This window comes from Amorphotheca resinae, assembly GCF_003019875.1.
Source record: "Amorphotheca resinae ATCC 22711 unplaced genomic scaffold M430scaffold_12, whole genome shotgun sequence".
Taxonomy (NCBI): Eukaryota; Fungi; Ascomycota; class Leotiomycetes; order Helotiales; family Amorphothecaceae; genus Amorphotheca; species Amorphotheca resinae.
The window spans coordinates 986,688-1,010,005 of NW_020194482.1; the positions used below are offsets into that span (position 1 = coordinate 986,688).

Here is a 23,318-nt window from a genome sequence, read left to right on the forward strand (position 1 = left end):
TATCAGTATCTTGACTTGAGGTTGTAGCGTTTAGAAAGAACGGTGGTATTGGCTGGATATTTATATTAAGATCGCTCTGATGTGGAAATTCAATAGTAAGTGAATTTGCTGAATATATGATACATATCTATATGATTCACACACTCTTCTCATTTATGACGTTCGAGGATTCTTGTGACTAGAGTTGTTCGAGTACTGTGATTGTTGCTTGTGCAACTCAACTTTTCTCGAACAAGAGCAAGATACTCATCGAATATCGAGTCGTTCTGCTGCGGTGTGGACATTGGTTAGTTTAGTGTAGACCTTGGGGAGACCAGATATTCAGAGTTTCATGGAGAAAGGGGGAGAGGGAGAGAGGGAGAGGAATCGGCCATCAACTACAAAGCTTCACTCATCGGCACCTTAATTAAGTAGGACATAATATCAAAGCCATCGCATTGCATTGCTTATTGCATTACCAGCATCTAGAAGAAACACGATAGACTCCGATCTGAGTACGGGAACTTTTGTGAGGAAGAACAGAGCAACGTGCCCACCCTTTCTAGAGGGGTTGATATGCATCCTCTGAATCCGCAAAAAAGAAACAAATAAAGCAAATATAGGCAGGAAAACAAAAGCAGCCCATTCAGTCTCCAGCTATTATTCCTTTGACGACGAATTTTGGTAGAAACGCAATCTGTGGAAACAAGGTGGTACGCCAGGACATGCGAACCAGGCCCAAAAATGTGAGAATGAATCTAGGGACAGAAGGTTACAGCTCTGCCGCCTTCAACACCGAGAGTTGGGCATCGATCAATAGCGAGTATGTTCGCTACATAATCTGGTCCTGTGTCAAACTCGTCGCTTCCGTCTCCATGGCATCACCACCACCACCACCGCCGGGGGTCTGATATTTGACGAAGCTCAGGCCAAGGGGACGACCGCCGTATTGGTACCCTGAGAACTTCTCGATCGCAGTGTCGGCGTTTTCAGCAGTGTCGAACCGAACGACACCGGTACCACGAGATCGGCCGTTTGGTTCATACTGAATTTCGGCCTGCTCAACTTTTCCAATAGTGGTGAAGAGTTCAACGAGATCCTCGTTGCTGGTAGACCATGGAAGCTGTTCCGACTTGTCAGCATGAAACTTCTATGGGCAAGTTGAGATACTTACGTTGCGGACATAGATGGTTTCGCTCCTCTCCGTTCCAGCAGTAGCATAGTCTGTGAAAGGGTTGGGAGCAGCTGGGGGGGCTCCGGCATCAAAACCACCGGGAGGTCCTCCATATCCGCCGCCGAAACCACCACGACCGAAGCCTCCACCGAAGCCGCCACGAGCTCCAAATCCTCCACGAGCACCGAAGCCACCTCCAAAACCACCACGTCCGCCGAATCCGCCACGGCCGAAACCCGGGCCAGCTCCGGCGAAGCGATCTTCACGGACCTCAAGTGGGCGACCTTGCCAGTCGTAACCATTGAATTGCTGGATGGCGTTGCGAGCATCGTCTGGAGACTCGAAGGCGACAATTCCAGAGCCCTTGGGGCGACCATCAGGTCCAACGTGAACGTCGGCACGGATAACAGCACCGTTACGAGCTAAAAGAGAACATTAATACCATCCAACTATCCACGCGTTAGCTACAAAAAACCTGGACTCACTAGCTTGACGGAACAAGTCCTTGAGGTCCTGCCATCCTACAGTATAGGGGAGCTAGAAGTCAAGTCAACATATGTGCCCACCATAAGATCACATAGCAGAAAGGGGACAGGGATGCAACAGACGTTGGATACGTAAATTTGACGACCACCGCCACCACCAGCGGCCATACCACCGAATCCGCCGCCGAATCCGCCGCGTCCCGGTGGACCATCGTATCCGCCGCGACCAGCTGGTGGACCAGTGAATCGAGGTTCGGCCTCACGATCCTAATAGCACATGTCAGGGTTGGCTAAGCAAACGACAGGGATCCATCATACCTCTCGAACATAGACGAGTCTTCCCATGAGGTTTTGGTTGCTGAGGGTGCTTACTGCCTGTTGAGCTTGCTCCCTCGTGGCATATTCTACAATGCTGCGAAAGTCTTAGTCCAGGCCTCTACAAGGAGGCGACGCATCACTTACCCGCATCCCTACATTTCCCGCGGAACAACGTCCCAATCCGTCAATCCAACATTCCTTCAATGACCGGAAGAAAAGGAAAAGAAAAAGGTTCAAGAAAGCCAGCTATGTATAGGCGCCCACCTTCGACATTCCATTCGGAAGCAATAGCACATCAGCAAAAAGGACCTCTCCAGCTAAAGAAAGCAACCCCCCAGTTAGCCAACATCCCCAACCAGGCCCCCATTCCCCAATATCGAAGACTAACCAGATCTCATAAAGTCCTTAAGATGATGCCACTTAACATCGTAAGAAAGGTTGCCGACGTAGACGCGGCGATCCTGTTGCGAAGTCTCCCGAAGGTTCTCCATCATCTGTTGTCTGGCTGCGGCGCGCTCCTCGAAGGATCTGTGGGGAGCACCGCCGTAAGCTGAACCTCCCGAGCCTGCACCGGCACCAGCACCTGACATCGGGGAACGACTCCTACGATCTCTGCGATGGTCGTCGCGGCTGCGGGACCGACTGCGTGGCGAGTATGATCGGCGGCGAGTGGAACGACCAGGACTGCGAGAGCGTGGTCGGCGGGGTGAGCGAGATCTCTCGCGCTGCGATGGGTAAGTGTCTGTTTCAATCATCAAAGCAGAGTTGATGATCGGGGGGGGGAGGAGGAGGAAGAAGAGGAGGAGGAGGAGAGCAAGAGAGCAGAAGGAGATGTGTCGCGAAGTCGCGAAGTCGTGAAGTTCGATTTATTCCGGGTTTGTGTGGGTTGGACAGCCGTCAAGGTAAGGTAGTTACGCCATCTGGCTGTAACGAGGAAAGCGCACTGGCGCCTGCGCACGGTCCGAAAGGGTAAGGCTTAGAGCCTTGGAGTACCGACCACAACACCATCAGGCATCGGCTCGACTCGACTCGACCTTCGCGACAGCCTCCTAAGCTCTCACGACTCCCTCCCAGCCGTCATCGATATTCGATACTCTGATATTGGAGAGGCACTGCCGGGCGGGCAGAGGGGACGGGGAATGGACGGGGACTGGATTGCGACTTACAGGACGGTAACTGTCGTCGGGGGCTAAAGAAACAAATGGTTAGAATATGTATTGATGGTCTCTCTTCTTGCTTCTTCGTCTCTCCGTCTTCTCCCTCGGTTTTCACTCCCTCCAAACTTCGATGCCGAATAACGAGGCGGAGTTGGGGTTGGAGGGGAACGAGGAGCAGGGGAAGAAGCGGATCCGAACAGCTGGTGAATAACTCGGCACAACCACTGGTGGATTGAATTCCGGTGAATTCGGCTGTCGGTGGAGGGAGAAGAGGGGAGAGACAGGGCGGCAGGGAAAAGGAAAAGGAAGGGGAAGGAAGAGAAGAAGGAACGGGAAGGCTGAACAGGAGACGACATACCCATGGCTGCTACCCGCTATGCTGAGTGATTTTGTTTAAGAGGACCTGAGCTGCAACTGAATGCAGAACGACTGCGAGACTACAGAGTCTGCACAGGGATCAAGGCGGAGAAGGAAGAATCTGTAGGCGAGTTAATCCTCGGGGTGTCACTTGCGGGACCCGCCAGTCAGATAGAGGCGTGCGTACGTACGGTGTTTGCAGACACACGTGGAATAGTCGCTGTTTCCGGACGCGCGTGGGACGATCGCCTTGTTTCGGGGGGGAGGATGGTCGAGTAGGTTGTATGGAGAGGGGCAGGACACACGTCTCTTCTGCATCAACGCGGCATTGGGTGGTTAGCCAGGGGAGCTTGGAAGCGGACGGAGGTGGGCGGTGGGCGGTGGGCAGTGGGCAATGGGCAATGGGCAAAGTGTAATGGGCAATGGGCAATGGGAAGAGGAGGAGGGTGTGGCAGCAGGCAGGGCAGCGCTGCGGCGTGACCGTGACTGTGGGAAAGGGGGGAGGGGGAGGGAGCGGGAGGGGAGGCTCGGGAGAGAAGAAGGCTCTTACAGGCAGACGGCTTGCGCTTTCAGGCGCGGATCAAGAGGGCAATGAGTGACAAAAAGCGTCCAAGGGAGAGGACGAGGACCACCAATCACACAGCCTGGGCGCAGGAAGGATGTGGTGACACACGGCGACGAAAGAGGGTGGAACAGTCGCAGAGGTACCGTGGCCGAGGGGAGGTAAGGCAGGTGAAGTGAAAGGAGTGGAGTTGTGGAGGAGGGCGTGGATGTGGAGGTGGAGGAGGAGGAGGAGGAGGAGGAGGAGGAGGTTGGTTGGTTGGGCGCGACGAGAATCGAGAATCGAGAATCGAGATGCCTCTCTCTCACTCTGCCTGTTTTTCTGGCGCGTCTTTGCTGCGGCACGCGGGCTAAACCGCTTCCAGCACACACATAACCGAACGCTGCCTGTGCCCGCGAGATACTCCGCATATGTTGTATCTGATTCTGAAATAGATAATGGATAATTGATAATAGCTTAAAAATTGATAAGATGATAAACCAAAAATAAATAAATCCTCATTTTGGGATCATCTATGATCATCAAAATACATGTCATCACAATATATTCCCTCCTACTAATGCAACCCTCCCTCCTCAGGATCTTCCCCCATGTGCCCCCATCAACACCACCAGCGTTTCTCCTGCCCTCGGGTTCAAGATGCCGCAGCGGAGAAGACTTCCGACGTACAGGCGCGGATCTCCTGCGAGAATTAAATTCCTCTCTATATACCCCACCTACGCACCCGCATCAGGATCGTAGGTGCTGTGCGTCGGGTAGCGGCCGCGTTGATCCTGGACTCCAGATTCAGTTGGGAGACTCCAGGATCCCCTCTTCTCTTCTGCACTTCCCGTGCCTCATTCTTTATTAAATTAATATCACCAGCCCAGCGCTCCTGTAAGGCGAAGCCGTTAGGGTTACCCTCCCCCGACTGCAATCATTTACTAAGAAACTATCACCGCAGCCAGCAGCCAGCAGCCGGGTTCGCATGCAACTCATTGTGACGGACAGGCCATGGACAGGCCAGTAGCAGGCTGATGGCATGGTGCTGGCTGGACTCTGCTTCGCCCTTTTCAGTCCCATGCATTATCACAACCCCGTTTGCCCTTCCGGCTGCCCCCACTGGTTGCGATCGGCCCTGGGAGAGCAAGACAGAGACAGCCTGTGTCTTTACCCGGCGCACAACGGCATCCTGGAGCTGCCGTCCTGAAGTCTCAAGTCGGGAGGAGGAGGAGAGGTAGTTCTACTCTCATCCTTATCGTCGACAGTCTCCTGCAAACGTAGAGGCCGGCTTGGCAAATCCTAGACGAAGTGTGTATGCATTCGGGGAACCTGAGATCTTCCCGCCGCCCTCACTCCACTACTGCGACTCAAGGCCTGTTTGTTACTATTGCCTGTGCTGTGTTCCCATTCTTGGTGGATCATCACTGAGGATTGGAATTTGGAGGCTGGTTGTAAGCGCCTATGATGTTGCAGGTTACCAGATACCTTACCTACCTTAGTGAAGTGCCTCTAATTCTCACCTGCAGATCGGACTAGGACCATCATCGCATCTGTATCCGAGCCAACCCCAAGGCGGTGCTATATTGGAATCATGTGCAAATATCCATGGTTGGTTCTCTTTCGAAGCCGTTGGGAGAACCCCATGAGCGGATGCAAGAGTAGCCCCACGTATGCGGCCTTCACGCACGCGGCACGCTCCACCCGCCTGTCACTCTCCGCCGCCACTACAACCCGATGAGTGCATATATTTAGTTTTCCCTTTTGTGGTATATAATCAGATGGAGAGCAAGGCATCTACAATAGCTGTGTGACTATAGTCAAAGCATCTGCAAGTATTGTCCGTACGGCCTATGCAAGAGGGGCCGGCCCGCCGATCCGCTGAGACCCTTGAGTCTGTATATCACCAAGTGCCTATTTCATGCAGATTTCCCTTGTGTTGCTTTACACCAGAATCCCCAACGCTCTAAAGACCTGGAGGCTCTGCGGCTATTCGGATTCTCTGGAGAATTCTCTCCTAGTTAAGAAGGGGGGAGTAGGGCCAGGAGAAGTTATTCTCTTATACTGCCTTAAAGTCATAGGTCGTTATCCTAGGTCCTGTAAGTTATAGAATTTCTTATTCCGATTCGTAGCTGTCAAATAGCAGCCTCGACTACTTCTGACAATAAAGAAGTAAGTCTTATTGTATCGATTTGAAGGGTACAGATCATCACTCCTTATAATTCCTCTGCGTCATCTAAAGTTTGCATCGCTTTGATCCTATTTATTAATTCCTCTCCTCTTGACTATTTTTCCTTATAGCTCTTTTTTAACCTTATAGCTACATCGGCTTTGCTTTCCTTTACCGGGCTGTGTGTAATAATCAGAGAATGGTTCTAGGCACGTGTACACGTTACTTGACACCTTCTAGATAACCGGATTGATTATCACTATTAAGTTCTCTCTCCTTTCTCTCTCCCTTCTCTCTCCCCTCTCTCCCCTCTCTCTCTTCTCTCTCTATAGTTAGTAAGTCACTGTCCTTTCTAGTTATTAAGATCTGGAAATTCAATGCTTAAAGATTTCTACCCTTTTAATTCTCTAAAGTAGGGGATATTTTACATCGAGTTTACCTCGTAGAATACTTTGTACAATTAATACACCCCTCTCCCTCTTTAAACACCTAGAAGGGGGAGTTTGTTGCACATCTGACTATTTTTCGATTTTACGGACGTATTCCTTAGACCTTAGAAGATAGTTTTGTTGCACATCTAACTATTTTTCGATTTTACGGACGTATTCCTTACCTAGGCCTTAGAAGACAGTTTTGTTGCACATCTGATTATTTTTCGATTTTACGGACGTATTCCTTACCTACCTAGGCCTTAGAAGACAGTTTTGTTGCACATCTGATTATTTTTCCATTTTACGGACGTATTCCTTAAGGTAGACCTTAAAAGATAGTTTTGTTGCACATCTGATTATTTTTTGATTTTACGGACGTATTCCTTACCTACCTAGCCCTTAGAAGATAGGTAGTTTTGTTACACATCTGACTATTTTTCGATTTAACGGATATATGTTCCCTTACTCTACAACTTTCGAAAAGGTTTGTTGCTTACGGTAGGTATCTGACTATAATTTCGAAAAATCATAAAGATATATATATAACTCGAAAAGGGCTTTGTTTGCGACGTCTTTGTTTGTTGCTTCTTTGTCTGCACTCCTCGAAGTTGTAATATCACGTGGTTGATGCCTTCCAGGTCTTCGATAGACAGGTAATAGAAAGAAAATAAACTGCATAACTTTTTAGGACACAAATATCTAGGAAGATAAGAGCTGTAGAGCAAAATTCAGGTTAAGAGAATTATAAAGAAAGCAGATGTCTGTTTACTATTGTCGAGTCTTGAGGAATCAAGATAAGAAACTAGCAGCGTGTAACCAAGATACCTAATTAATTTATTAGCTGACTATAAATGAAGATCCTATAAGAATTGCCGGAGAAAGGGGGAAGTGCTAGCATCTATCTCTCGAGTCTCTCGTCTCTTGAAGCTCAGGGGACATACATAGCCTTGCGATCAGCCTCGCTCCACATCGGTAGTAGTCGCAGCCTCGCCTTGGCAAAAACTCCCGGCCGAAGCTCCAAACCTGATCAACGACGAGACTCTTCATGCCTCGATACACCCACCATGGCTTCCAAAATCCGGACGCTGCGGCTGCGGCCTCTCAATGCCAAACCATGCAACCGACTCTACCACTCCTATGAGCATCCGCCACCACCCGGCCCGTTCAATGCTGCCGAGACATCCATCCTGACTGCCGCGCTCCCCCATATTCCCTCTCACGGCTTCACACATACCTCACTCGCCCGGGGAGCTAAAGACGCCGGGTATATCGATGCATCGACCAACCTGTTCCCTAGTGGCGCGTTCAGCCTTGTACATTACCACCTCTACACCCAGCGCATGGCACTCGCTCGCCACAAACACATCCTGGAAGCATCGGCTGCGGATGGGAAGCCGCTGGGCGTGGGCGCCAAGGTCAAGGCGTTGACCTGGGAGAGACTGATGGGGAACAAGGAGATCATCCATCGTTGGCAGGAAGTAAGCCCCTCCTTACCCCCACCCCCCCTTTTTTTTATCATTCCTCGGACTCAAGTTGTTGATCGTGCAATCTTATATTATAGGCTTTGGCTCTCCTTGCCCAACCGTCCAATGTGCCCACCTCCGTTTCTGAACTTGCTTCCCTGTCAGACGAGATCTGGTTCCTGGCGGGTGATACCTCGGTCGATACGAGCTGGTATACGAAGCGGGCTTCGCTCTCTACTATCTACGCTGCTACGGAACTCTTCATGACGACAGACAAATCAACCGATTTTGCTGATACCAAGGAATTCCTGAACAGAAGGTTCACGGACAGTCAGGTTGTTGGCGGGGCGGTTAGAAGCGTAGGGGAATGGGTAGGCTTCACTGCACATGCGGGCCTGAACGTTTTACGGAGCAAAGGTGTAAGAATATAAGCTCGTTATTGATTATCTCTCTATGGACTATTGTACATCAGGTCGTTAGCAAGGATGGTTTTGTAAGAGTATGTCATCAAAATCAAGCTCCCAAAAGCAAGCCCGCAAAATCAAGAAGAGAGCGCCCCGTAGTTCCAAACTCCGATATCTCTTTTATAATGTACAGAAATTCTCACTACCCCTCGACCCTTCGCCATCTAATCTTCTATCATCTCATCAATACTTCTTTGGCCCCTCTCCCGTGGATCACCTAATCTGTAGAGGGTTAGCAACGATGCATTTATGTCCGGGTGAACTTTTACTAACTTGTGAATCCGCACATCTTCGCCAATCTCGACACCCGCCCCAAGAGCTTTTGGAGTGATGAGGATGAATTGCCGACCCACAGAGCGTCTGGCTGCACTGATCTATGACCTGTTAGTACGTATATCATTGTGATAAAAGGAACGTGTGGCTCACAATCATTCTGGTGCTAACATCTCGGTTTACGTCGTCCATGAAGACATCAAATTCATCCAAGCACCTCAGTGGTGCACCCATGGCTTCCCAAAGAGCTAGAAGTAGGCAGATTGACGAGAAGGATTTCTCGCCTCCAGAGAGCGTCTTGGTTGCCCGGCCTTTGCTACTTTTTGTTGTCTCATCAGGTTCCACGTGAACATCAAGCTTCTTATTTATGTGGTCGATCAGAAGCTTTCCCCTGAACGCTCGCTCGCTAAGCAGGTAGTTGAAATTGATACGGGATCTAGCGGAGATGAACTTTTGGAATCGTCGATACATCTCCATTCGGTCCATGAAGGATTTTTTAAGGAGCGCCGACAGCTCTGTCATGTCGTTTAAGTGCGCTTTGGCTGTTTCATAGGCCCTTTTTGCTTCATGGTATGCATTGTTAATCTCCTCGTCAGTGCCACCTTGCTTCCTGTTGTACGCTTTGAGGGTAGCCTTGAGCTTTATACATTTCGCCTCGAGGCTAGCAGCAGTTTCTCCCTCGTCGACTGGTATTCTCGGGCATACTTCAGTTGCTTGGGCGACAAACTGCTCGACTTGCGCAGCTACTTGGTCCCGTTTGCGTTCCGCAACCATCTTATTAGCCCGAAGTCTTTCGATTGCATCAAAGGCAATATTTTTTTCCGTGAGAGCGATCTGTCGAGCTTGTTGTGTGTTTCTGACTTTTATCTGTGCCTTTTGGATCATCGCTGCATGCTCGGCTACACGTATCTTCACGGCATCAAGCTCCCGCTTCTTGACCGCTGACACTTTGTTGAGTTTGTCTTTTTCCAAAGCCTGACTTCCGTAGGTTTCCTCATACATTGTCACATCTTGCTGTGCTTCTGCCAATTGCACCTTGAGAGCGTCAAGACGACCATCCTCAACATTAACCTGATCGTACTCCGCCTGCAGACGTTCCACAAGGTCCTCTGCTCTTTGAAGTTGGAGCTTTAGTTGTCCATGAGTACGCCTGTGCTGAGTGAGTTCTTGCTGACATCTATTCAACTTCTGTTGAAGAACCCGTCGTTGGCTTTCTAGATCATTCAGTTCGCGCTCCAGCTGAGCAAGTGCCTCCCTCTGAATACCGACCTGGCTCTCGACGTCTGTTTTCATCCTTGGGGCTTGACGAGGGTTAATTTTGACAGGGGTTATATCAGGGTCATCATGACGCAGTCCTGTGTACCCAAACCGGTGACCGGCGTCTCTTCTGGTGTCATGCTTGGTGAAACATTGCCGGACATTCTTTGGCTTAGGGCCTGAGTACATTACTTTCCAAGCATCGTCTCGTTTTTGGATCAAGATGGACTGCTCAATGGCTTGGTTGATGATAAGCTGGTTCTTTACAAGTTCATCGTCGATGTCCAATACCCTCAATATTGTATCATACTGAGGGTCAGGCTCGTGTCCAGCTGTATTGATTGGATGCTTGTTCCCAATCAGGATTGGGCAAAAATGATTGACGTTCAGTCGCCGCATAATGTCCGAGAGTCGCATCTGATCCGCCTTGCTGGTCACGACAAACCCGTTCAACACATTACCGAGAGTCGATTCTAGTATTGCTGACCACGTAGGTTTCAATAACTTGGTATGCAAGCCTATGGGGCCGATTGGCATTTCTCGAAACCCTCCATCATTCCGAATCGTTTGGATCAGACGTGGCATCTTCGCATCATATCCTGCCATAACGTTCCCTCGATCAGAGTTCAAGGCATCAAGTCGTTTCCGACACTCGTCAATCTCTCTCCGCTTTGCACCTAGGGGATCTCCTAGTCTCTTCAGCTCCTCTTCAGCAGCTCTGCAGTTTTCTTCGAGCCCTGGGGTTTTTGTCACGTTGTCATCAAGAGATGCCCTGGCCTCTGAGACATCTCGTTGAGCTGCTTCAATTTCCGCAAGCTTCCGATTATGGGCTCCTCCATTGACATCTTCCATGCGCTGCTTCTCTTCGGCAATGTCGCTCTCGTATGAAGCAGCTTTCTTCTTGGCCTCTTTCAGCAACATCTGAATTTGGCGCTGCTGAACGTGGGCTGACTGAACCTCGGCCGCAGCTGCATCGTTAGCTGCTTTGGCCGCCTCTTCTTCGTCGTTTAACGGGGCGGCCTCTTCTTCAAGCCGCTTTTCGGACTCCTGGGCGCGCTCCAAAGCTTCGTTGGTACGCTGAAATAGAATATCCTTGTCGGCTGCAACTCTTTCTGCTTGTTCAATTTCACTCTGCGCTCGCGCAACAGCGCCCTCTCGTTCAGCAAGTTGTGCCTCTACTTCTTCTACCTGTGCCCAAGCTAATTGGTTACCCATCCTCCGGAAAGCCTGCCTCATGCCTTCATGTTGCTGAACAAATTCCGCCTTCTCTCTTGCAGCTTCGGCCTTTTTCTGTAGGGCTTTGATATCCCTCTTCCCATCCTTGAGCTTCTCCTCGATTTGATCGCATGTGTCCGATACAAGTTTGTAGTCATTATCCAGTTGTTGGAGTTGAACACCTTCAACAAAGAACTTATACTTTTGGGAAGGGGTTGAATTTTGAATGAAAGACTTGGCGGCATCTTGCGTGAGGACGTTCATCGGATTATCAACTTGTAGTTGGTAGTACTCAATTATGTCGTCAACGTCGCCTTTTTTTGTAGAAATGGTCCGACCCATCGCATTCTTCAACCGATATCCACTACTTCCTCCCCTCGAAAAATGACGCTCGACGATGATCGATTTTCCATATACGTCTGGCTGGTATGCGTCGTTGCCCTCATTTTTCAGCTTGACAATCAGAATTGCCTGATCGGTGCCTCCCTTAATCAAGCTCTTCAAACTTGCCCCTCTGTTGGTAGCGCTAGCCTTGCCCCCCAAGCATAATGTAACTGCTGTGAGGACAGCGCTTTTGCCGCTTCCGTTCATGCCAACAACGAAATTTATCAGTGGCCCTAACTTGACGTGGAGTTTGTCGTGACACATGAAGTTAATGCAGGTAATCTCTTCTATGATGGCATTATCAGCAGCGTGGTTGTCTCCAATCTGACCTCTCCTCGCCAGAAACCTCTGTGTAGCGCGCTGATCGTCCAAGTCTGGATTCTCTAGATGTTTGAAGCCATTGTCTCGTATGGTTTCGTACTGAGTACTAGGAGGCAGTGCCGGATCGTCGCCCCCCTCGGCTTCTGAGGACTCGTCATCCTCCTCATCACTGGAGGAAATAGAAGAGCTGCGGTCGCGGGAACTTCGAGATTTCGAGGGGGGCTGGTCGGTTGAAATCCGCGCTCTTTTATGTCCCTGGTCCAGAATATATAAGTTAATGGAAGTATAAACAATGATGGCGTATGCGGAGCCGGGACAAAGGAGTGGAGGGGTAATTTGGCAAACCACTTACGGCATCTTGTCGCAAGCCGGAGCTGGCACTCTCGACCGCGATGACCTCGTCATCCTCATCTCGTCTTGATCGCTTTTGAGGTGCCATATTTGGGGTTTCGACGCCTCAAGATCAATCGATGTGGCCTGAGTCGTGCATTCGGGTTCGAGGCGCGTTTGACTTGGGAGATATCACCGGGTTACGCGTGGGCAAGGAAGTCGAGGCGCGACCACGCTAAACGAATAAATACGGAGCAAGGGTCTTTCCGGGAGGCTGCATAGGTGTCTGGAGTAAATCTAAGGCTCGGAGTCTCGGACTTTTCATCTTAGTGGCTTATCTAATGTTTACCTAATCGTACCTAGGTATACCGCAAGTTGGAGGTTTTACCTATGAGGTTTAGCGACCACGTGATACATCTCTCCGTCCTACCTGTTCAATTCTTTCTCATCGCCTCCTCAGTCTTACCACGTATCTTTCCCAACAACAAACTTTCTACCATAACTCGGATCTGGGCTAAAGTACTTCTCAACATGGCAAGCGCAGCGCCGCATTTCTCCCCTGCCTGTCCGATACCCCCGGACCTCGATGCACAGACAAGAGTCAAGCAGCTCAAGGACGCGCTTAAAGAGGACTGCTGGCAATTTCAGAAAGCGAACATCCTAAAACTTATCGAACTTTACGAAAGTGGAGAACTAAAACCTCCATCTTTTAGAGATACTATTTGGCTTTGTGATGGCAAAGTCTTAGATAAAGAACCCGGACTTGGTGATACTCCTAAAAATGCTATCCTTTGGGCTGAGGTCAGTCATTATATTTATTAAGTATGACTGTTACTTTTTCTAATCATAATCTTAGGGGCTTGGTATGCAGATGATGCAGCAGAATCACCCGCGATGATTGCCTATAGCAACTTGCTATAATTATTTGGGGCTAATCTGAAGACTACGCCTTGATTTCTGAAAACTGCTGTGATTGCTCCAAACCAGCCAGGACTACACCGGCTTTCAGGCCTTACCATGGGAAATCACCTCTATTTTGCAACTGCTCCCGAAAACACTTCTCTGTATACTGCGGTGAAAAGGAACGGATAGTCAGCCAGCTTCCAGTTGTGTAGGGAACGATTCAAGGGAAAAAAGAACAAAAACTCCTGCTTTCAGATTAATTTTAGGACTCTTAGGTGGTCCTATGGAATGGCGTTGTATACGAACAGTATGACATTTTGGGAAGGTTTTCACAAGGGTTAAGGCCAAATGTTACGCGGACACCCTTTTCCTCAGTTAGTGTTTATAACTATGTAATAGTAATTTTCTGTTTTAGAGGACCTTAACTTGGAAATGGTACTATTCGAAGGGAAGGACGCGAAAAGCGGCGCCTTTTCCTCCTGCTTACAGACCACAGGGGTAGTGTGGAATACGGAGTACAGTACAATGAGAGGAATACCTACCTACCTTAGCTCTCGTAGCATCTTTCCCGACATTCTCAATAGAAGACATTACATACTACTATTATATAGCTTTTACCGATACCGTATTTAATTTGTACGGTTTTTGGTAGTAAAGTGGTAGCTTTGAACTGTACCAATTAACACTCTGCCGTCACTCGCATTGCATATACCTCTCTGCCCGATTTCTCCAGTTAACTTGGTAAGGCACATACCCAACTTATTATCCTGCGACGCGCCTTCTCATTTTTCTCATTTTTCTCATAATTCTATTCGCTGACCCTATTGAATGCTTTTGTCTACGCCTATCATGTGACACGGGAAAACAGAGAGATCTTGAGGCGTCCTCAAACAGCTTGCACCGCAACGGTGAGAAACAATGAAGCCTCAAGAGCTAACTTCCTCCGCAGCCTTCAGCGCAACCGCAAATCGTTCCTTGAGATCTTCCGCATCCTCTAGTCCCACACTGATGCGGATTAGATCAGCGGGAATCCCAAACTGTGCCGCCCAGTCCAACTCTAAAAAGTGTGCTAATATAACGTATGGCGATGTTAGGGTGAAGTTCGTGCCTAGACTCGGTCCCTTCGCGGTCTCAATACGGTCAAAAAAGGCAATAGCCTGAGCCTTTTCATGGAAGGTGAAAGAGAGCAAGCCCCCATATCCTCCGTTAGGTGTTCGGCAATCATCATAAAAGACCCGTGAGGGGTTGTACCTTGGGTAGTACACATCCTTAACCAGAGGATGTGCTCGAAGGATATTACAGATGAGGTCGGCATTGTCGTTGATCCTTTCGATCCGGGACACAAAGTGACGACTATTGCGCTCCATAAATATTACGTCCTCGGCCCAATAGTTGTCTTCGTATTCGGCCTTCGCTATCTCCTTCAAAGATTGATAGTAGTGTCCACGAGGATTGAGTATCGCACTTCCTCCCATAACATTGCATTCCCCAGAAAATATCTTGGTCAGACTGCTGACAACGATGTCGGCGTATGGCAGGACATGAACGTTGATAAAATTACCAATCGTTTCATCAACAACCACAGCAAAATCATAGGTATCAGCTAGCCGGCGAATGCGTTTAAGATCTGGACATTTCAACATGGGATTGCCAGGGAACTCGCAAAATAAGGCCAGGAATTTTTCTCCTGCGGCCAACCGGGCCTCGAGGTCATCAAGGTCCTCTGACGAGCCATTCCCATAGAAAAGGCATCCTGGCCCAAACTTTTCCAGAATTTTAAGAGTGTCGACGTAGGGGAACCCAAAACAGATGCTCTTGAGTTGTCCCCTAGCTTGGAGCAACATTTGGTGGCTATTAAATATAGAATTTATCCCACAAGGATAAAGATAAACATCGTTTTCGGAAAGGCCAACAACCCCACGCGCGTTAGAGTTCATCTGTGGGCTCAGCGCTGCAGCCAAGTCTACCTCGCCCATCAGGGACCCGGCTATCCGCCGACGGATCGCTGATTTCGCATTCTCAACAAATCCAACGTCCAGGTTCCGACCGAAGCGCTCTTCCAAGAATTGTGAGCTCTCTCGAGTTTCTGCATTACCGTCGGTAGTTGCAGTGTGCTGGGCGTCATCACTGTCTGGCACCGCGTTGTGCACTTTGGGGGTATCTATGGATTTTGTTTGATATCTCCTTGGACCCCTAGAGGTTTTCTGGAAGCCACCGGGCGCGGGCCGAAATATGGCCTGGTCAACTAAGATGCCCTCCCGGAAGAGGCCGTGGCAAAACTCTGCGCGTCTACTCGAGATGCCATCTCCCGAGTGCTGCCAGTACTGCTTCGCTATTGGAAACAGTTCTTTGGGAAATATGACGGCGGAAATAGAAGGTGATAGTTTTTTGAGTGTCTCTGAATTTGCTTGGCTCCTATCCCAGACCAAATCAACGACTTTGACTTGATCAACAGCACTTGCTATTGCTCTAGATTTTATGAAAGCAAAACATCTCTGGGCTGTCCTGCTGGACGGGAATAGCATTGCCTGCTGACCAGGATTGCCATATGATCCGACGATGTCCTCAGCAAAGGCGGCAATGAGCTTGTGAATGAAGAAGCTGGGTCACGCGACCTCAGTCAGTATTGCAAATCGCTTTCAACAGAACAATCGAGGCATACCGTGGATAGCCAGTGGTCAGCTTGCTCATCACTCGCGGTTGTCCTTCCTCGTAGCCTATATTGTCTTGCCATGTTGGAAGAGACACGCTGGAAGCCTACCCCACCAGAGTCAGCGTTGACTGGGACTCGCTGTTTCCCACCGACGGATGAGCTTACATGGGGTGTGAGGGCAGGAATCGACTCCCCGAGCTCGATGATAGACATATTTGGAAAATGATATCAAAAGCCGGTTCGATGTGTGTAAATCGAAGGTTTTGGCTTGAATAGGAAACCGTTTGAATTTTATCCGTTACCGGAGAGAGAGTGGGTTGAATTGAATTGCACCATGCTGTAAATACACCCCCGTGAATTCTATAGCTACTTCCTTCTTACTATAATAGGTCTAGTGACGTTAGCTCCCGCAACCTTAAATTCTGTACCTAGCGAGAAAGAGGCAGAAAACTCAGCCGCGGGGAGACCTGGAGACTTTTTTTTTCGGTTTGGACATCGATCTCCCAGCACCCCGCCAGCAATATAACACGATGGCCCCCATCTCTCCCAAACGGCGAAAGCTGCATCACAATAATGATGAGGCAGACTCTGCCAGCGAGGGTTTCGAAAGTGGCGGCGACGATGTTGGCTCCCAGTCCTCCGCTGACGAGAGAACAACCACCGCACCGTTGAAACAAATGCAAGCACGGGCGAAGCATGTCAAAGATATCGATGAAAGTGCCCTTTATTCTGGAGGGCTTTACAAGTCAAACATGTTCAAGCTGCAGATTGACGAAATGCTTGCTCAAGTGCAACCGAACTACGAGAAACGAATGCCTGGCGTAAATGAAGCTTTGCACAGATTGAAAAGTCTAATTGAAGCGATTGAGGATCGGGAGATGCTTCCAGTATGTCCATAAATTCTCTTTATCCATCTATGGGTTGGCTCTGACTTTCGTGAATAGATCTCAGATGCAATAAAAATGCTACACAAAGCACACAAGATCGTCGTTCCTTTTCCAGACCCCAAACCTGATAAGAACGCTGCATATAAACTAGCATATGCAAAGCCATCGAAGATAAATGTTGTTGGCAGTTATGCTATCAAGACTATGATCAAGTCAGACAGCGCACTATCTGTCGATATGGTGGTTGTCATGCCACCATCCATCTTTCAGGAGAAAGACTTCCTCAACTATAGATACTTCTACAAAAGAGCATATTATTTGGCTTGTATCGCAGCAGGCCTGCAGAGCACTGCGCCGGATGAGTTTACATGGACGTTTGAGTATCTAAATGGAAACAGCCTCCATCCAATCTTAGTTGCCAAGTTAAATTCAAGTGAGTGGAATGCTTCACTGAGATCAGATTTTTCACTAACACAATCCAGAAGAGAAAACGAAGTCAGAGTCGCATTTCGAGATTCACATCATCCCTGCTGCGCCAGAATCCTTCTTCGCAGACTCAAAATTGCGCCCCACGAAGAACTCGATCCGGCCAAAAAATGGACCAGAGAACCAGCCGACTACACTACCGCCTTCTCCTTTCTACAACGCCTCTTTGAAGTCTGATTGCAATTTCGAGCCCTACCTTAAGCTTCTTCATTCCGCCTCGAAACAAGAAAGTGGTTTCAAGGATGCCTGTATCCTTGGCAGAATCTGGCTTCGTCAACGAGGATTTGGAAGTTCTATTTCAAACGGAGGGTTCGGGCATTTTGAATGGGCCGCTTTAACAGCCCTCCTATTAAAAGGCGGCGGACCAAAAGGACATGCCTTTCTCTCACCTGGCTACAGTAGTTATCAGATGTTCAAGGCTGTTCTGCAATTTGTCTCGACAACCGACTTAGCCAATAAACCACAGCTTTATGAGGCAGCAGACTTTGTTCCTACGAAATCAGACACGCCAATGTTTTTTGATGGTCCTCGAGGACAGAATATACTCTTCAAGATGACACCTTGGTCATATGAGCTTCTACGCGAGGAGGCGAAGATAACAGTCGAGATGTTGAATGATTCGACTTTTGACCAATTCGATTCAACATTCATTGTACGGACTGCTCAACATTTGCAAAAGTTTGATTGCTTGGTCCGTGTACCGATTCCCACCACATCACCAGAAACATTTTCATGTGATCACAAGCCACACTTGGCCAGCTTCAGTGGCCGCCTCTTCGAGGTGTTACGGGAAGGTCTCACAGATAGGGTGAGTTTCATTGACATTAGGGGACCGGATTTACCTCCTTGGTCGCCAAAATCTCCATGCCCAGAAATCGGAGAGCAGTCATCGTTACTTGTTGCTGTTCTTTTCAACCCAGCAAACATTGACCGCCTTGTGGACCACGGACCATCTGCAGAGGAGAAAAAGAAAGCTGCTAAATTCCAGAAATTCTGGGGTGAGAAAGCGGAGTTGCGACGATTCAAAGATGGTAGCATTCGTGAGAGTTTGGTGTGGTCGCCTGGCTCGTCATACGCAATCTTCCAGGATATCTTCACTTACCTCATCAAGCGACATTTTGAACCAGAGATGAGTAAAAGTCTCACATTCGTTGGCGAGGGATTCGAGAAGTTACTGCCTGGTTATGGACAAGGTGCAAAGGCTTTCGATGCTCTCAAGCAGGCCTTCAATAGCTTCGAAAGACAAATTCGAGATCTGGATGGTTTACCCCTGCAACTGAGACAACTTTCAGCCATTGACCCCCAACTGCGATACTCAAGTATTGATTATCCATTATTCAATCCTCGACAGCCTTTGGAGAAGCCTGCCGATGTTTTGATTCAATTTGAAGGTTCCGGAAGGTGGCCCGACGATATCATCGCAATCCAACGAACGAAAATCGCCTTTCTGCTAAAGATAGGCAGTCTTCTACGAGAAGTTGATGATAGCATCACAACTAAACTTGGCCTCGAAAACGAAGACCAACCGTTGAAGAATTGCGCCTTCCTGGATATAGTCTACGAATCTGGTGCTTCATTCCGTCTCCGAATCCACAATGACAGGGAGCAGACTCTTCTTGAGCGTCAGGTCAAGGATAAACTGCTTGATCAACGTACTAGGGAGGATGCTGCTTCGGCATTGTCAACATATAAACGAACATTCTTACAACTGCCTCTTCATACCCAGTCAATTGCAACTCATTGTACTCGCTTTCCCCTATTATCTTCGACAATTCGTCTCGTGAAGATGTGGTTTGATTGTCACATGCTTTCGAGGCATATCAGCGAGGAACTTATCGAACTCCTCGTCGCACGAATATTTTTACAGCCACATCCGTGGCGGGCTCCATCGTCTGCGATGTGCGGGTTCTTGAGAACATTGTTGTTTATAGCCAGGTGGGACTGGCGCTCCACCCCACTCATTGTGGATTTTACTGGGACCTTGACCAGCAATGAGGTCACTTCTATCAATACCCGTTTGGAAGCATGGCGGAAAATTGACCCGGGCATGAATCGAACTGTCATATTTGCAGCATCTAACCATGATACGACCGGTACCGCTTTCACAGACAAAGGCCCCTCAAAAGTGGTTGCCGCACGTATGACCGCACTTGCTCGTTCTGCCTGTAAGCTTCTCAAAGACCAAGGTATGGATCTGAATCCAAAATCTCTGTTCGTGACCTCGACAACAGATTATGATTTTGTGATCCATCTGGCCCCAAAGTTTGCCGGTGAATCTGTTCGGAAAAGCTCAACCAAGCACAAATTCAAGAATCTCGAGGTACAATCGGATGTGAACCTTGAGTTAGTCGGATATCAGCCTGTTCAGCTGTATCTCAATGAGCTTGAGAAACTATATACCAGTACTATAGTCTTCTTTCACAGCGCGGTAGCTGGATCGACCATTGCGGGATTGTGGAATCCTCAGACGCTAGCCTCGCGATCGTTTAAGGTTAATCTCCCATACGCCTCGAAGCTAACTATGGGAACGGATAAGGGAGAGGTTGAGCTTGATAAAGATGCCATCTTGGCCGAGATTGCAAGACTTGGAGGGGACATGGTCCTGCGAATTGAGGTTCATAGATGAGCATTCTGTTGCGTGGGAGAAGAGAAATAGCCGGAAAATAATATTGAACCATTGCATCTACCTCATTCTGTAGAGGCTCTATAATTGGCTCTGCGAGTTCGTGAGACCAATTCGAAATCATGCCATTTAAAGATAACCTGTCTTCCGGTGCGCCATGTACGTTCTAGGAGATGGCGGGATGTCGAGTCCCTGAGTTTTCGCGCCCTCTATCTTTCTCATGGCCAGATAGATAGCCGTTCTGCTTCGGGAGATATAATACATATACATCGTACCTTTCCAGGTGGTCTTGTTCAGATCCTGGCTCTTCTTCTCCCCCCTCAATGGGAGGGATGTCATCACGTGATCAATAACATCTCGGCAAAATCTCCCACCCAACCGAACGAACCCTCAATTTTTTCCCCCCACGACAGAACATTTCGCGAATTCCCTCAGTTCACAACCAAGTCTTCGACGAGGTAATTCGACGGAGTCAATATGGGTATCGCATTTGACTACACGCCCGACAGGCCAGAGCACATAGATGCTATATTGAACGGCCTTGATCGATACAACCCAGAAACCACGAGCGTCTTCCAGGAGTACGTGACGCAGCAATGCGAGGAGCGGACAGTCGACTCTTACGCAAACCTGGCTCTTCTGAAGCTGTAAGTTTGTTCCTCCTTCTCTCTATTCATCTGGCAACAAAAGGACCAATGTCAAAGTGATGATTATTTTTTAACGTTTCCTATTACCTGACGGGTATGGAGATTGAATCCCTCCAACCCCCTGAAGCTATGTTTATTAGCTCTATCTGAATGACATCTTCTGCTACATATTTGCATCTGTATAGTCTGGCAAAGATACCATGCTGACACGTCGATGCAACTCCGCAGATACCAATTCAACCCCCACCTCGCCAGAGACGAAACCATCACTAATATTCTGGTCAAATGCCTGACCATCTTCCCGTCCCCCGACTTCTCCTTAGCGCTTCACCTGCTCCCACCCCATATCCTCACACCTGTCTCTGCTTCCTCTGCACTCCCAGCAGCTGGTGACGCACCTCTCTCAGAGGCTGTCCAAAAGCTGAATGTCCTCAACAACCTCCTTAGTCAAGCCTCATACAGTGCCTTCTGGAGCACCCTTGACAGCGATGATCTCTATGCAGATCTAATTGCAGATGTCGCCGGCTTTGAGGAGCTGATCCGGATACGAATCGCACTTACTATCTCGCAAACAGTACGGGAAATCGAGCGGTCAGTTCTGGAATCCTGGCTGGGACTGCAGGGCGAGGCCTTTGATAAGTTCATCACTGGTGTCTGTGGGTGGAAGATCGAGGGAACGACTGTGAAGGTCCCACTAAACAAGGAGAACGAGGCAAAGAGCACGATTGTGAGGGAGAATGTGAAGATCGAGCAATTCTCGAGGGTGATTCGGAGGGCCTATGAGCAACCTGCTTGAGCATGGCAATCCTGATGCGTCGATGAACTTGCATAGCATGGATGGCTACTTGAGTGGCGTTTACGGATGGAGTTACAAGGGCCTTGGGCAAAGGGATGAGACTACGGCGGCGTTGTATCATAGATCAACGATTTTGATAAGCCACTTGTCGAAGCTTAAGGCTTCACTGCACGGGAAAATAACGAAGAGCATTCTCCCAAATGATCCATCTATTTGGAACCTTGGAATTCGCATGTGACATACCTCAAATGCAACAGCTACGTAAATACCACTATTCACCAGCGCCCCTAATTGCGAAATAGATAAGAGGTTGTCTCGTATGTTGAAGACAAGTCAGGGTCATTATTTACCTGAAATGGCTTGTGCCGTTCGTAAGGGGACTGAATGTCATATGCCGCTGCAAGGGCAACTTCATGATCGGATTCATAATATCATTCATCTTCTCTCACTAAGCTCTTCCCACTGCACACCTGCCCATTCCTCCACATACCCCACGCCCTTGTCCACCCCCTTTTGCTGACAATCTCTCTCACAGACACCACAGATGATGGTTCCCCACTCCATACCATCAATGCCCGGCTCATCTCTCTCCAGTTCCATAATGGCATGCGGCGTCAGCTGCAGCTCAAACACCCTGCCCGCCCCACAGTTCGCACATCTCGGCATCCCATTCCCACTTCCCCCGCTCGTCGTGACCTTCGCATGATCCTTCGCCGAGGAGCCTGCCAGTAACTTCCCCACGGCGTCGTTTTTCGAATATAGTAAGGGCTGTCCCTTGAACTCGTACCGGAGAACCTGCTCTGGGTTCTGCGCCAGCCGGTCCGCGAACTTCTGGAACGTCTTGTCAATCGTGCTTTCGTAGACGACCTTGTCTTCCTTCTGGTTGCCGCCGGAGCCGCCGCCTTCGTCAAGATCCATGGTCGGGGTTGGGATGGGGACGTCTTCTATCTTGTCGAGTTCCTCGTAGTCGGGATCGAGATAGTAGAGCGGGTATGGGGGAGGAAGCTCGGATTCTTGGGGCCACGGTTCGGGTGGTGGCGGCGGTCCGAATTTGGGAGCGTCGTTGTTGAGGGAGAGGGCAGATGCAAAGGTCTTCGGAAGGTCCGAGGCTGGGGATTGGGGTGGCTTGGCTGCTAGCTCTGATGGTGATGGCAGACCTGCAGCTGCGAAGGGATTACTGGAAGCTTTTGAGGAAGATGTTGAGAAGGGGTTTTGAGAAGTCGAACTTGTTGCGTTCGTTGAGAATGGGTTTGCGGAGGCTGGATCTGATAGAGGCTTTGCGCCAAATAGGGTCTCTCCAATATTAATGGCTGGTTTTGGTGCTTGTGTTTCTTGCTTTGGTCCCTTCTCGTTCTCCTTCCTCTTCTCCTTTGGAGGTTCTGATATCCTGACCCCGCGCAACAGTCTCACGCTCCCTTCCTTACGCCTGCAGGTCTTGCGCCGGCATGTCAGGACGTACAGTCGTCTCTCGTGTCCTGGGAAATCGGGGAGCTCTCCATTTAACTGCAAGAGAAGGACCATGATATCATGGCACACTTTGCATCTCGCGAGGGCGGCCGATGGCGGGGTAGATGGGTCGATCCAGGTCTGGGAAGAGGAATGTCAGTACTAGAATCTCTAATTCTCTACAGCATTCCAGGAAAACAGAGGAAAATGAGTACTCCCAGAGCCAAAAGACTAGAAAATACAAAAAGAAAAAAGAAAATCGGAACGTACTGGTCTCCCTCCAAGATGGCTGATTGTATCGTCCTTTGCTTCTTCGGACGAATAACCCAGCAGGACGTTGGTCACCGTATAGTCGTTGTCCTCACCATCAGATGAGTCGCTATCATATGGAGCCATTTTGCAAAGAATATGGCACGGTCGTGCGAAGAAAATGGAAAGGCAGACGGTAAAGGCTGTGATGGTGGGAGAAAAGCCTCTCGGTCTTCGACATTTTTTCTCATGACTAAGCGAGGCTGAGAGTCGCATGCTCGGCTGGGTTGATGATCGTTGGAAGAATAG

The 23,318-nt window shown here is 49.1% G+C and overlaps 9 protein-coding genes across 9 annotated transcripts; 4 read left to right on the plus strand and 5 right to left on the minus strand.

Moving 5' to 3' along the window:
- Nucleotides 1-733: 733 nt before the first annotated feature.
- On the minus strand, nucleotides 734-2,568 carry M430DRAFT_128257 (hypothetical protein). The gene is made up of 8 exons (XM_024862059.1): nucleotides 2,345-2,568; nucleotides 2,221-2,273; nucleotides 2,101-2,108; nucleotides 1,957-2,050; nucleotides 1,762-1,905; nucleotides 1,639-1,690; nucleotides 1,154-1,575; nucleotides 734-1,102 (listed from the first exon to the last, which is right to left on the minus strand). The coding sequence occupies exons 1-8, from the start codon at nucleotides 2,544-2,546 to the stop codon at nucleotides 812-814; spliced, it is 1,266 nt and encodes a 421-aa protein (XP_024717527.1). The 5' UTR covers nucleotides 2,547-2,568; the 3' UTR covers nucleotides 734-811.
- Nucleotides 2,569-3,122: 554 nt separating this feature from the next.
- On the minus strand, nucleotides 3,123-3,541 carry M430DRAFT_37252 (hypothetical protein). The gene has a single exon (XM_024867088.1). The coding sequence runs from the start codon at nucleotides 3,467-3,469 to the stop codon at nucleotides 3,146-3,148; it is 324 nt and encodes a 107-aa protein (XP_024717528.1). The 5' UTR covers nucleotides 3,470-3,541; the 3' UTR covers nucleotides 3,123-3,145.
- Nucleotides 3,542-7,676: 4,135 nt separating this feature from the next.
- Nucleotides 7,677-8,506, plus strand: M430DRAFT_108880 (hypothetical protein; the record flags this gene model as incomplete). Its single annotated transcript, XM_024861241.1, has 2 exons — nucleotides 7,677-8,090; nucleotides 8,174-8,506. 2 exons carry the CDS (start codon nucleotides 7,677-7,679, stop codon nucleotides 8,504-8,506), a joined length of 747 nt encoding a protein of 248 aa, XP_024717529.1.
- A 197-nt stretch (nucleotides 8,507-8,703) lies between these two features.
- M430DRAFT_108813 (hypothetical protein) lies at nucleotides 8,704-12,428 on the minus strand (the record flags this gene model as incomplete). Its single annotated transcript, XM_024861236.1, has 4 exons — nucleotides 8,704-8,761; nucleotides 8,813-8,913; nucleotides 8,966-12,244; nucleotides 12,342-12,428. 4 exons carry the CDS (start codon nucleotides 12,426-12,428, stop codon nucleotides 8,704-8,706), a joined length of 3,525 nt encoding a protein of 1,174 aa, XP_024717530.1.
- A 422-nt stretch (nucleotides 12,429-12,850) lies between these two features.
- Nucleotides 12,851-13,217, plus strand: M430DRAFT_22596 (hypothetical protein; the record flags this gene model as incomplete). Its single annotated transcript, XM_024864723.1, has 2 exons — nucleotides 12,851-13,120; nucleotides 13,176-13,217. 2 exons carry the CDS (start codon nucleotides 12,851-12,853, stop codon nucleotides 13,215-13,217), a joined length of 312 nt encoding a protein of 103 aa, XP_024717531.1.
- Nucleotides 13,218-14,148: 931 nt separating this feature from the next.
- M430DRAFT_109505 (hypothetical protein) lies at nucleotides 14,149-16,088 on the minus strand (the record flags this gene model as incomplete). Its single annotated transcript, XM_024861282.1, has 3 exons — nucleotides 14,149-15,823; nucleotides 15,885-15,979; nucleotides 16,041-16,088. The coding sequence occupies 3 exons, from the start codon at nucleotides 16,086-16,088 to the stop codon at nucleotides 14,149-14,151; spliced, it is 1,818 nt and encodes a 605-aa protein (XP_024717532.1).
- A 271-nt stretch (nucleotides 16,089-16,359) lies between these two features.
- Nucleotides 16,360-20,141, plus strand: M430DRAFT_184563 (hypothetical protein). Its single transcript, XM_024863877.1, has 3 exons — nucleotides 16,360-16,762; nucleotides 16,820-17,195; nucleotides 17,248-20,141. The coding sequence occupies exons 1-3, from the start codon at nucleotides 16,406-16,408 to the stop codon at nucleotides 19,872-19,874; spliced, it is 3,360 nt and encodes a 1,119-aa protein (XP_024717533.1). The 5' UTR covers nucleotides 16,360-16,405; the 3' UTR covers nucleotides 19,875-20,141.
- A 194-nt stretch (nucleotides 20,142-20,335) lies between these two features.
- M430DRAFT_69653 (hypothetical protein) lies at nucleotides 20,336-21,314 on the plus strand (the record flags this gene model as incomplete). Its single annotated transcript, XM_024869444.1, has 2 exons — nucleotides 20,336-20,518; nucleotides 20,747-21,314. Exons 1-2 carry the CDS (start codon nucleotides 20,349-20,351, stop codon nucleotides 21,312-21,314), a joined length of 738 nt encoding a protein of 245 aa, XP_024717534.1. The 5' UTR covers nucleotides 20,336-20,348.
- Nucleotides 21,315-21,749: 435 nt separating this feature from the next.
- Nucleotides 21,750-23,156, minus strand: M430DRAFT_22600 (hypothetical protein; the record flags this gene model as incomplete). Its single annotated transcript, XM_024864724.1, has 2 exons — nucleotides 21,750-22,901; nucleotides 23,031-23,156. 2 exons carry the CDS (start codon nucleotides 23,154-23,156, stop codon nucleotides 21,750-21,752), a joined length of 1,278 nt encoding a protein of 425 aa, XP_024717535.1.
- Between the last annotated feature and the right edge of the window lie 162 nt (nucleotides 23,157-23,318).

What these genes read in the sequence shown, in the direction of transcription:
- M430DRAFT_128257 (XM_024862059.1), bottom strand. Translation starts at nt 2,546, where the DNA reads ATGTCAGGTGCTGGTGCCGGTGCAGGCTCGGGAGGTTCAGCTTACGGC. An exon ending in GACTCGTCTATGTTCGAGAG is followed by an intron (nt 1,906 to 1,956) that starts GTATGATGGATC and finishes ATGTGCTATTAG; the next exon opens with GATCGTGAGGCCGAACCTCG. An exon ending in AAACCATCTATGTCCGCAAC is followed by an intron (nt 1,103 to 1,153) that starts GTAAGTATCTCA and finishes AAGTCGGAACAG; the next exon opens with CTTCCATGGTCTACCAGCAA.
- M430DRAFT_37252 (XM_024867088.1), bottom strand. Translation starts at nt 3,469, where the DNA reads ATGTCGTCTCCTGTTCAGCCTTCCCGTTCCTTCTTCTCTTCCTTCCCC.
- M430DRAFT_184563 (XM_024863877.1), top strand. Translation starts at nt 16,406, where the DNA reads ATGGCCCCCATCTCTCCCAAACGGCGAAAGCTGCATCACAATAATGAT. An exon ending in AGGATCGGGAGATGCTTCCA is followed by an intron (nt 16,763 to 16,819) that starts GTATGTCCATAA and finishes TTTCGTGAATAG; the next exon opens with ATCTCAGATGCAATAAAAAT. An exon ending in AGTTGCCAAGTTAAATTCAA is followed by an intron (nt 17,196 to 17,247) that starts GTGAGTGGAATG and finishes ACAATCCAGAAG; the next exon opens with AGAAAACGAAGTCAGAGTCG.